This window comes from Malus domestica, chromosome 09 (assembly GCF_042453785.1).
Source record: "Malus domestica chromosome 09, GDT2T_hap1".
Classification (NCBI taxonomy): Eukaryota; Viridiplantae; Streptophyta; class Magnoliopsida; order Rosales; family Rosaceae; genus Malus; species Malus domestica.
In genome coordinates, this window is record NC_091669.1 from 19,036,583 (window position 1) to 19,049,639 (window position 13,057).

General features: G+C 41.3%; 1 protein-coding gene across 1 annotated transcript; it reads left to right on the forward strand.

The window, feature by feature from the left end:
* The first annotated feature begins 11,315 nt into the window (after positions 1-11,315).
* On the forward strand, positions 11,316-13,057 carry LOC103443827 (GATA transcription factor 12-like). The gene is made up of 2 exons (XM_008382723.4): positions 11,316-11,732; positions 12,072-13,057. The coding sequence occupies exons 1-2, from the start codon at positions 11,436-11,438 to the stop codon at positions 12,765-12,767; spliced, it is 993 nt and encodes a 330-aa protein (XP_008380945.1). The 5' UTR covers positions 11,316-11,435; the 3' UTR covers positions 12,768-13,057.

The following is a 13,057-nucleotide window of genomic DNA, read 5'->3' on the forward strand; positions in this document are numbered from 1 at the left end:
AAAGACCATTGTGTTACTTCTAGGAATCCTAGCATAAGCTATTGTGCATCTAGCTATACTAGGGCAGCCCGGCTCATCCATGTCTGGATATTTGGAGTGTTGAGTTTATCCTCCCACTTTGGAAAGTAGACCCATGTGGGTGTCAGGGAATTGGTTTACCCTCTCGCACTGGAAAACATGGTTGGTCTCTCAAGGGGTGCAATTTTTTGGATGAGTCCCTAAGAAGGGCGCGGTTTTCTTTCGAAGTGCATGAGTGTTCAGTTGTTGTAAACATGTAGTCGAGCCAAGTTGTAAATTACTTCTGAATTCCTCATTGAAAAACGAGTGAAACAAAAGAAAACTTACCTATAAAGTAGAGACTACATAACAACTGGATAAGCCTTGGCTCGTGATGTGGTGCCCATTGAGCTGTTTGAGTTCTTCGGGCTTTGATGTAGTGAGATGTTACATATCGTACTTCCTCAGGTTGTAGTCATTCTATTGCTTTTCGATCTCTTTGTCGTTCATGATGGCGAATGTGTAATTACCTTTGCCGCTTACTCTGCTGATCTTGTACGGACCTTCCTAGATATGATCCATCTTTTTGGAGCCTTTTCTACGGGCAATGGTGAAGTATTTTCTTAAAACTAGATTTCCAGGTTGGAACTGCCAGATCTTGGCCCTTTTTTGTAGCTGGAGAGGAGCTGCTGCTGGTAGGCTGTGATACGGGTGATGGTATGTTCGCGCTTCTCCTTTGCCAGATCTAAGCTTGTGGCCATCTCCTTACTATTCTGCCCAATGCTTGGCAATAGAGTGCTGAAGCTTGGCATAATGACATTGAGAGGAATGATTGCTTCTTAACCAAATGCCAAAGAGAAAAGAGTCTTGTCGTAGCTCGTTGTTTGGTGGTGCGATACGCCCATAGACATCCGAGGAGTTCATCTGGCCATTTTCCCTTCTTATCGAAGAAAGACTTCTTGAGGCAGTCGAGAATCGTCTCGTTAGATGCTTTGACCTGCCCATTGCCTTGAGGATATCTCGACGTGGACATATGATGCTTGATGCCGTACTTTTGGAAGAACTTCGCCAAATCTTTCCTCAAGAATTTTCAGGCTGTTGTCAGTGACGATGGATTAAGGGATGCCAAATCAACAAATGGTGTTCCTCCATATGAAGCGCTCTATGTTTGCCTAAGTCATGGTCGTCATGGGCTCTGCTTCTACCCTTTTGGTGAAGTAATCGGTTGCCATTATCATCATGCCCCTGCCCTTAGTAGCGGGTGACATTGGCCCTACCAAGTCGATTACCCACTGCATGAACGGCCAATGACTTGTGTGCGGGTGTAGATCACTGGCAAGCAGTGCTGGTACTGACTTGTAGCGTTGGTAACAGTCACACTTTTAAACTAACTTCATAGCGTCTTGATGCATGGTAGACCAATAGTAGCCTGCATTAAAAACCTTTTGCGCTAACGATTTGCCTCCGGAGTGATTTCCACAAATGCCATTGTGGATTGAGCTTAGAACTTTTAGGTCTTTAGGAGACGTTAGGCAGCAAAGATGTGGTCTGGTGTAGGACCTTTTGGACTAGAATGCCATTCCACATGTAGTAGCAAACAACCTTTATTTAGAGTTTTCTAGACTCCAATCTTTCCGTGGGGAGTGTGTCATTGACCAGGTAGTCTATAATAGAACTTTGCCAGTTGAGAGTTGTACTAACATGTGACACTTCAGCTGCCAGCTCTACGTGGGCGTTAGTGGTCAATAGCAGAGCCTAGGCCGGTTAGTGCATCTGCGTGGGCGTTGTCTGCCCGCGGAACTTGAGTGAGAGTGTAAGTCTAAAATGCCTCAAGTTGGTTACGTACCTTCTCTAGGTATTGCGACATGCTTGAATGTTTTGCCGTGTACTCCCTAGTAGTTTGGCTAGTGATTAGCTGGAAATCGGAATGAATTGCAAGTTTTTTCATGGCCAAGTCTTTTGCCATTTAGAGGCCTTCCAATAAGGTTTCATACTCCGCTTCGTTGTTAGATGCTTTAAAGCTTAGAATGATCGCCTACTCAAGCATCGAACCATTCAGGATGACAAGGACCACGCCTGCTTCCGAGCCTTTGTAGTTGAATGCACCGTCAACATGCAAGTGCCAGAAGTTTCCATCGGGTAGAGCAGGCTCAGCTAAGGTGTGCTCAGCTGCCTCTAGGGTGTCGTTGAGCCACTCTGTTGCATCACCTAGGCTAGACGTGAACTCTACTATGAAGTCCGCCAAAGCTTGGGCCTTTATCGTCGTGCGGGGTCGAAAACTAAACGGTATTGGCCAAGTTCCAATGTCCATTTCATTACTCGTTAAGAAGTGTCTGGACCATGTAGGATTGATCGTAGAGGATATTGAGTTATGATGATGACTGTATGAGCTTTAAAGTATGGTCTGATCTGAGCTTCTAAGCCGCAATAACCAGCGCTAAAATTAATTTCTCGATGTTTGGATATCTAGTTTGAGCATCGAGAAGAGTTTTAGAAGTGTAGAATACCTGTAGTTGGGCCCCCAACTCTTCTCATATAAGGGCAAAGCTCACTGCTACTTCTGAGACTGCCAATTAGATGTATAAGTTCTCCGCTGCTTTCGGCTTAGATTGTAAGAGAGGTGATATGAGATACTTCTTCAAGTCTTGGAAATCTCTTTCGTACTCATCATCCCATTTGTCTCTTTGTGCCTTCTTGATGGCCTTGAAAAAGGGCTTGCATCGATCTATGAACCGCGAGAGAAAATGGTTGAGGGTGGCTATTCGTCCGGTTAAGCTTTAGATCTCCTTTAAGGTAGTTGAAGATTTCATCTCTAAGATCGCTCGGATTTTCTTAAGATGTGCTTTGATTCCTCATTGGGTTACTAGGTGGCCTAAGAATCTGCCTGAAGATACTCCAAATGTTCGTTTGGAGGGATTGAGCTGCATCTTGCACTTTCTAAGGATGTTAAAAGTTTCCGCCAAGTTACCGATGTGGTCTGATCGCTGTTTGCCCTTCACCATGATGTCGTCGACATACCCTTCACCATTAGGTGGCTGGCTCCTACGTTTTTTAGGCCAAAAGGCATAACCTTGTAGCAGTATGTGCCTCGATCGATCACGAACATGGTTTTCTCCTTGTCAGGCTCGTACATGGTTATTTGGTTGTAGCTAGAGTATGCATCCAAGAAACTAAGCAGTTGGTTCCCAGAAGTTGAATATATTAATGGATTGATTCGGGGAAGCGAATAAGAATCATTTGGGCATGCTTTGTTGAGGTCGATGTAGCCTACACAAACCCTCAATTTACCCTTCTCTTTCTTCTGTACCAGTATAACATTGGCAAGCCATGTTGAGTGTGCTACCTCTTCTATGAATCCGACCTCTAGTAGCTTGTCAATTTTCGCTTATATGATCGTCACTCATTTGAGTGCAAAATGCCTTATTTTTTTTATCACCATGGTAGTAGGGTCGACGTGCATCTTTTGGCAAGCTACCTTTGGGTTGATGTTGGGCATGTTGGAAGGTGACCATGCGAAGATTTCATAATTTTCCCTAAGAAAAGCCGTGAGTTCTTCCTTTTCCTTTGGACTTTGATGTGAGCCGATACTAGCAGTCTTCTCCAGCTGCTAGGGATCCAGAATGATGTGCTCGGCATCCTCTTCGGGTTTCCATCCCGTTTCATTTGCTGGCGTGTTGACTTGGACACCATCTTCTTAATCCAACTGCTGTAATTGCTATTTGGTAGCTTCATCGTCCCTTTGGACCTCAGTAGCCTCTACGGGGGTAAAGGTTATCTTTCTTGATTCATTCAGTACTTGCACAGTGCATCGTCAAGATATGGCCTGGTCAGACTTGATTTTTCCGACTCCTCTTCCCGGGATGTGAAATTAGATTTTTTGTTACTTGACGGAGGTTACAGCGTCCAGCTTAATCAACCAAGAATCCTATTATAGGGAGACGGGTAGCTTACGATCGTGAACGTCTGCTTTGAGACAACTGTGCTTTCTAGGCCCATTTTCTGAATTACTGAGAGCTGAAGTAGGTTAACTGCAATTCAGTTGTCAACCATCATTCTGTCGACTATAGTATGGGCTAGTTGGGAAGATACCATTAATGTGTCGTCATGTGGGAAGTTGACGCCTTCTGCATCTTGCTCAGTGAAGCCAACGATGGGTCTAGGTTGGGTGTTGACTGCTTGGACCTGTGAGACTAGTAAAGCCTGCTGGATCTTCCTTTTCTTGGAGTTGTTAGTGGCCCCCAAGTGATTAGATTCGACGAATATGCCATTGATCCGAATCATCTTGTTGGGCTGTTCTTCATCGGTATCTACGTTCCTTTTAGGCTACACAATCAGCTTGTCTAAGTATCTGTCAATTTTACATTCCTTCATAAGCTTCTCTAGGTAGTTCTTCCAAGTTTAGCAGTTGTCGGTTGTGTGACCGGGACCTCGATGGAATATGCAGTACTTGGTGTGGTCTAACTTGGAAGTATCTCATTTTGATTGTTTTGGCAGCTTGAACCATGGCTCGTTCTTGATATTATGAAGGATTTGGTGGATCGGGATTGAGAACTTAAAGTAGTTCTTAGTTGTCGAGCCTTTTTTGGTCATAGGTCGGTCCCTACGTTTAGCCTCCTGCCTGCTTTTGTTGTACTGTTTCTAGTCCTTCTTCTTTTGAGCCACTGCCAACTCTTTTTAGGCTACTCGGGCGCCTTGTCTGCTCACCAAGCCTCATCCCAAAGTGCATGCTACTTTGCCAGAGTAAAAAAGTCTGCTAGGGTTAGATCTTCTTTCATGATCAATTTTTCAAACAATGGGTGGTTTGCTGTGAGTTATTTTTGAAAGGTTGCACTTGCTATTGAGTCGTCGCATCCGATTATCTTCGCCTTTTCTACTTTGAACCTTTTCACATAGTCGCGGAGCAACTCCTTTGGGTTATTCTTCATGTTAAACAAGTGGTTAGACTTTTTCTTGATCGAGCTGTAGGATGAGTATTCTTTGGTGAAAACCAAGGAAATATCATCAAAACTTTGGATGGATCGTGGTGGTAGGGTGTGGAACCAGTCTTACGCCTCGTCTTGTAAAGTGGTGGCGAATATCTTACTCAAAAGAGCATTGTTGTTCCGATAAAGGACCATCGTGCTTTGGTAGTGCTTCAAGTGCCTTTCTGAATCTCCATCTTATTTGAAATATGTGAAATGTGGCATGCTAAACTTGCGTGGAGGCTCTTCCTACTCTATCTCATTCGTGAATGATGACTTGCTCATATTGGTCATGTCCCGTCGTAGCGCTTCGTCAGTGACTTTGTTGCATTGGAAATCACGCAATTGCTCATTTAAGAGCCTTTCTACCTCTTTCTGAATCTGCCTTTGTTGGGGGTAGCGGAGCTCTTGGTTGCCCCTAGTCTTGACTTACTGGTCTAGTTTGCATTTTTACTTGCTCATTTTGTCTATGTTGTGGCGGCGGTGCATGTGGTTTGTTTATAGTAGGCGAGGGAATTCTTCGTAGGTTGCTGGTTGAACTTGAGCTGGATTGAGTGGTTGCTTCTTTCCGTCCTTCGTGCTAAGGTGGAGGACGATCCTTGCTGGCCTAGCCTCGAATGAACACTTCACTTGGAATGTTTCTTATGTTGACTATTGGAGTGTGGCCTCAACTGTGAATGTGTGCTCATCTATGGGCCTAGTCGAGAGTGCACGTTCATCCAAGTGTTAAGTAGGAGTATACGCTATCTAGGGGGCCCAGTCGGGAGTGTACACTGCAGAAACGCTCAGTTCATGACTGGTTGAGTGGCTGCTTGCTGAGACGCTGCTAAAAAGGTTCTTCGTTTGCCCTCGTCCAGGGAATGTTGCATCTCGGTGCGCTGCAATAGCTGATTCACCAAGGTCATTTGATGTGCGAGGGCGTTGGTCAACTTCATGACTTGTTGAGACAAGTGTTATTCACCATTTGGGTTAGAAGAGCTTGGAAGGAATGCGTCTCTTTGAATGGTGGAAGTGTGGTAGACTCTGAGAGCGAGATTTGAGTTGGGAAATGTCAAATCTGAGGAGAAGTGTGGTGAAAATAGCCCCGATTCAATTGTCGGCCCAGAAGTTTGAAGTTGGGATAGTTAGGCCACTCTTTGACCAGTTTGGGCTGCTTGGGACACCACAGAAGTGGATTGGGCCACGGGAGTGAGCTAGATTGCATGCAGAGCACGTGGGTGCGAGGCTTGGGCTCGGCTCGACAAATCCTGGGCTTGGGCCTGTAGAGCTTGGAATAGCGTGGGGCGCTACATTGGCGTGGCTCATGCCGTCTCTCTTTGGGCCTGGGCCAGCGTGGTTTGAAGTGGCGTGGGGCGCAAGGTTTCTCTTGGCACGGCTTGGGCATGTGCAGCGCCTTGGGCCTGCGGGCCTTGGCTTGTTGCTTTGGCAGCTGCGGTTACAACTTGAGCTCCTTTGCATTAAGCCAAGTTGGGCTCCCTTATGGCACGGGTCTGGGCTCGCTACTTCAAGGTGGCACGGGCTTAGGCTTGTGGGCAAGGTGAAGCCTTCACCATGAGTCCCTCTTTCACCGTGAGCTGCCACAACTGTTGCCATCGTGGTGACTGCCGTAGGCGTAGCCACAATGGTGTCCTTTGGGGGTGGTGCCATTCCACTTGTTGTCACATTGAGCCTCGTGGATCGCCGCAGTCCAAATTCTTGAATGTTGGAATTTCTGTTCGTTATGGTTTCCGAGTTTCTAGTCATTGTACCTTTCTTTTATGTTTTATTGAAGAATTTTTATAAATAAAAATTCCAAGAATAAGAACGTACAAAAAATCTACAAATGAACAAAAAAACAAAAAACCTTGAATGCGAGAGTCTTTTTTGAGCGTTTGATCAAGACTCTTAATGAAAGCACCAATTTGTGGATGCAAATTTCCGCCTTCTTCTTCTTGGACGAAAATGCACTTATTTGGAGAAAATGGGTCCGGCCACTAATGGTGGTTTTTGGGTGTAATTGCAAGATATTATGTCAAAATAATATCTTGCAATCAATTAGAAAATTAATTAATTAATTAATTAGGAAATTAATCAATTAATTTAGGTAATTAATCAATGAATTTAGGTAATTAATCATATTTTGAATGAATAATTGAAGGTTACCTTGTGGGGAGGATTTGATGAGGATGGATGAAATAGGTTTTGAATAAATACCTATTTTGATCATTTTGGACCTTGATTGAGTCGCGATTGTTCACTACTTGAGCATAGGAGTTCCGGTGTGTCTCGAATGTAATTTTATCTTTTTAACCCAAGAATCCACGTGTCGTCTCTATATTTTTTTTTATTATTTTTTGCTCCACAATAAGCACTTCCCTTTTCTCTTTGTTCTTTATTCTCTCACCTTTCTCTCCCTCAATTCTCCAAACCGAGCAAAACCCACTGAGGAGCTAAATCTAACAAAAAAAATAAAAATACAGGTATACTATTCGACTATCGATTTTAGAGATGAAGTGGACTGAACCCAATAAACAACAATATCATATAAATCATATGAGAAATAAGATTATCTTCTTGTAAAAGCCTGAAAACGTTGGCTTAAAACCCAAGTCACCCCTTTTTTGGGTTTCCCTTTGTTTGTTTTTAAATTTGAAGCAACCAGCATAAAGCTGCCCATAAAAAACCAACGTAAACCTCAATACACTCTAGTCTCTAGTATTATCAAACCTTAATCAAGTTTAAGCCATGCATTAAGGACAGAGGGGCACGTGACGTGCACACACGTGCTACCATGTTAGGGTTTAGACATGCTGAGCATAATGCACGTGTGAGGAAGCACCTTAGGAAAATGACCTCATCATGAATAGATTCCTGGCACATGGACTTGACCCTCTTTATTTGATTTCTAACAAAATCAACCATATAGGAGTATAACTTGTATGATACGGTTTACCGTTACAGTAACATCTTGTGTAAAAAAATATAACTATGTGGAAAACAACTACACGTATTTTATGTGTATTATTAACACAAAACGCCACATAACGGTGAACTCGTACCATACAAGTCATTTATGTATGGTAGAGGTAGACACACAAACACCAAGCCAATGTACTTGATTTGTACGCTAAGACTGAATTTCATGGATAATTATTTTGTGAATTGAATTGTATCTTTTCCTAAATATGTGTTAATTTAGGAACTGCAGTTTATGAAGTAACATTAAAATGTCGTCAAACAAAAGGAAATTGTGTCAAATTCTGGCTGGATTGTGCCTTCCTTTGCTTCATGAATAAGTTCTTCAATTAGAGGGAATATAATCTCTATTTTCCCCTTTGTATCCTGTTTCATTTTTTTTCCTCTTGTTCTTCTCATTGCGCGACGTTGTATGATTATCAACTTGTTTATTATACACAAGAATCAAATTGAACATCAAACCATTTGTTTAACAATGTAATAACATAGTGTTTAATTAAGACACTATGTTCATCTATTTATCTAATAACATTTAACTCTAAATGACTTTTTATTTCTGTTAATTAATTGCATAAATGATCATTGATGAATAAAGTTGGGTCTTGAAGACAAATAAATTGTTCATCAAACTATATTGCTTGATACAAACATAATAAGAGAAGGTAGAAGGTAACCATCCAAGGTCGGAGGTAGAAGCTAACTAGCATTCCAACTTTACAAGTGGCCCTTTACCATCATGCTGGAATTGAGTTGAGCTCTTGCATGACGGCGTGAGTTCGAATTCCGTTGGTAGCTAATCTAACATCTAATTTAACAAAATTCATCGTTTAGCGGAAAAATAAAATAGCAATCCAACGATATATTTTACACCAAGGGGAGGGGGAGTTTGGCTAAGCCACACAATGGACAACCTAATTTAGTATCAAATTCGTCATCCACGAGATTCAAACCTAAGACCTCTCATTTGCAAGTAAATAGGAATACTACCAGACCGTAGTACTGAATGACAACTAGAATTCCAACTTTGAATCGAGTACAAAGTATAGTAACTAATGCCATATTATTGGCCATAATTAATTGCAAAAATAATGAAGTAATTAGCATACAATAACAAAAAAGAAAATGTTATTGGTACTTTAAAAATTTTATTCTACACTCCTCATAAGTGTATTTTTCTTTCTAAATATAGAAAGTTTGGAACGTATAATGAGAATTTTGGAGTGCCAATAACAATTCCCTAACAAAAATTAAACAAATTGAAATACAATTTTCAACCCCTTTAGAATCGATCTCTTTGCAGGTTTTGTCGCTGTGATTCCTCCAAAGGCTCTCAATTCGAATAGTGTCCAAGTTTACAGCCGGATTCCTCTGCTACTAATAATTTTTTGCTCTTGGGAGTTGTGCTTTTACTTTAATTTAAGATTTTAATTTTCTCCCTCTGATTTTTTCCAATATTTTAACCTCAATTAACTGTACTTTCTACCCCAATTTGCTCCAATTGCCGTATCATTACCCATTGTTTATATTCCCCACCCACGTTTAAGCACGATGCTTACAGCTCAACGTAATCAAATAACGGTCTTGATCACGTCCACGTGGCCTGTTAGGGCAGGGTTTTCACTTTTAATGATGGGATGTGCTATCCACACATCCCTTGATAATTTTTATTCGTTAATCTTCTTCAATTCATCTGATCCGACGGTTGAAAATTAAAAAGGTATGTGAGAAGTAAAATATGGTGTGTGGATATCACACCCCTTAATGATTCTATCTTACCCGCAGGCTGCACCATAAGAATATGAGGGTCTCTTTTTTTATCCTAATTGCTTCTTCCCTTTCAATGCTATTGACTTATTGTTAACTTATGGGTTAACTCTATTAATGAGGGTTCGTGTGGAATGTGTTTTTAAACGATTGAAAACGCGTTTGTTTTAGTACTTTTGGAACCAAATCTTCGTAACAATGCAAGCTAATTCTAAAAAAGTACTTGAATTGTTTTCACTAAGAAGCGCATAACTGGAAAAACACTTCAAGTGCTTTTGAAACCCAACAACATTTTCTATAAAAATGCTTAAGCACTTGTCAAATGAGCCTCCAGATCAACAAATTCATGTTTCACGATAAAAAAAAGAAAAAAAAAGAAAGAGATGGAAACCAACATTATTTTAGATGAAATTATGTCCATCAATTTATTTACCAGCAAAAATGAAAAATTTCAAACTTGACCAACTAATGAGTTTATAATTTCTATATGAATATCAAAAGCAAAACGTTTGACATGAAACACGACGAAGGCTCATAGAAAGCGAGTGCAATACCATTTCTACATGTAAAAAGCGTGCTAGTATAGTATAAACAGTGTCATTTATCGTATGTAGTAGAAAATTGATTAATGTGTTGAAACAAGAACAATACTACCAAATTCTCTCACTACCTTCCTGGATTTGAGGTTTCAAATGTTAGGAAAAACTTCACTTTACCAAATTCTAAGCAAATATGTCCAAATGCCCATGAGCTTTGTTATCTTATTATCTTCCATATACTATCAAAGTCTATCACTACATATGAGTCATGTTCTTAAGATTCCATGTTACAAAAAAAAATTGTTACCTAACGTTCAATTTTAATTTAACGGTTAGGAAAAAAGTACAACAATAAAAAATAAATAACTAATTACTGTTTAAGATAAGGCCATAATTTTCTTGAACCATATGGGTTTAGCTTTTTTTTTTCTTTTCTTTTGTTAAACAAACGATATTATCTACGCTAAGGGATGTGATGGATTTAGCCTCATTCTAAACTAGTAATAATGTTGTTCAAATTCGCATTTGGTGAGAATCAAATATAAAACTTCTTATTTATAAATAAAAAAGAATATCATTAAACCGTGGTATTACGTGACGAGTTTCAACGTTTAGAATAACAAAACTTCACTACACATTTCCTAATTCCTACACAAGGTTTTGCAAGACCGAGTCGGATGGGCCCGAGTCATCCGACGCTAATCCCCATGACACATTGACCAGGGTAAATATTGGATAAGGTCCGTTTCTTCGCAGTTACATTTATTACCCTTCCAAAATTTGTCAACCATATTAATTGTTTACTTTCATTTTCCCATAAACCAAAGTAAATTCCTCCTTTTTTTTTTCCAATATCTATTTCTCTGAATTTGTGTTGGTTAAGCTTTATTAAGAGAGCTGGGGGTGTGGAGGTGGGTCCAAAAAGCACGTGACAAAGGTGGTGGTGGTGTCAGCGATCATGTGAGGAGTTTCATAAGGGGTTCGGTTCAAAAAGCCCAGCACCACCTTCCCCTTCCTATTATTTAATACACATCTCTCCCCATTCAAAATAACGCCCCAATTTCCCATTATTTACACTCCTGCCCTCCCTTCACTCCTCAAAACCCCCCAGCCCCCTCCATCTCTCACTCATCACTCTCACTGTCTCACACAATCCAAGCAAACTCTCTCTCTCTCTCTCTCTCTACACTGCAAGTTTCCGCACTCAATTCCTTCACAAATGGAACTGCCCGAGTTCTACCGCGGCGGCTACTTCAACGGCGGAGCCGCCAAGTTATCACCGGGAGACAAGCCTACCGGCGGTGACTTCACCGTCGAAGACCTACTCGACTTCTCTAACGAAGACCCCTTCATCACCACTGCCGCTGACGGCGGAAGCTTCCATAACCCCGCCGCAGAATCCTCCGCGGTCACCGCCGTTGACAGCTGTAATTCCTCTGTTTCTGGCGGAGAGCCTCATTTCTCCGGCAACCGGAGCTTCGACGACTCCCAGTTCTCCGGCGACCTCTGCGTTCCGGTAGACCTCCAATCCCATTAATTCAAGAATTCCAAATATATTCACTAATTTTTGGCTTCTGCATGCAATTTGCATGATCCTGACGTTAATTTTATAATTAACCATTTGACAAAAAAGTTTATTTTATATCAACAAAATAGCATATTTCGATAATTGTATTTCTTAGTTGAGAACGAAATTATTTTTTTTTCTAAATTTTAATAAATACATATGTAATTGTATTTCGTAGTATAAATTCTTATACTTTGCATGTAATATCTAATATGCATACGTAAAACTAATTTAATTAATTTGCAAAATTAAGTCCAATTTGATTAATTTGTGGAAATTTGATTGCAGTGCGATGACTTGGCGGAGCTGGAATGGCTGTCGAACTTTGTGGAGGATTCCTTCTCAGCAGACAAGGATTTACAGTCTCTCCAGTTCCTCTCCGTAAGTAACACAACGAAACCTCAAACCCCCGAAACGTGTTCATCCTCCGAAACGCCTCAAAACGCACTGCTTTTCCCCTCCGAAACGCCTCTCCCGGGCAAGGCCCGAAGCAAGCGCTCACGCGCCGCCCCCGGGGACTGGTCCACGCGCCTACTCCACCTCATTACTCCCAACAATAACACCAAACCTCCCAAAACGACATTGCCTAAGAAGAGAGATGCTGCCATTGGTGCTGGCAATTCAAATTCAGGTTCGGACTCTTCAGGCCGCAAATGCCTCCATTGTGCAGCAGAAAAGACTCCGCAATGGCGGACTGGGCCCCTGGGCCCTAAAACTCTTTGCAACGCTTGCGGGGTCCGGTATAAGTCGGGTCGACTTGTTCCCGAGTACCGGCCCGCCGCAAGCCCGACTTTCATGTCGGCTAGGCACTCCAATTCGCATAGGAAGGTTTTGGAGCTCCGAAGACAGAAGGAGGTCCAGAGATCACATCATCATCATCATCAATATCTTAGTCCAGGTTCCATTTTTGGTGTATCCAACGGTGGTCATGATGACTACTTGATCCATCATCATAACGTGAATGATTTTCGGCAGATGATGTAGTGGATGCTAGAGTAGGATAAATTAGGGTGGACCTCTCTAATTTTTACATGAATTTCTCTAGCTCAATTTGCTAATTTTTTTTGTCTTAAATTTTGAATTTATAGTCAAATGTTTCAAGGGTCGTTGAGAAAAAAAAATTGTAGAATTGGAAAAAAAAAAAAAATGGGAGAGGGAATTTGGGCCTTGAGTTTGTATTCTACTTCTCTTTTTGCCGAATTTGGCAAATTTAGAATCAATATGATCTACATTTTGTTTTTCGTTTAGTTAATAAAATTAACAAATTTTGTTTA

Bases quoted from the DNA above. Each gene is read 5' to 3' on its own strand.
- LOC103443827 (XM_008382723.4), top strand. From the start codon at position 11,436: ATGGAACTGCCCGAGTTCTACCGCGGCGGCTACTTCAACGGCGGAGCC. The intron at 11,733-12,071 runs GTAGACCTCCAA...ATTTGATTGCAG, and splicing joins CCGGCGACCTCTGCGTTCCG to TGCGATGACTTGGCGGAGCT.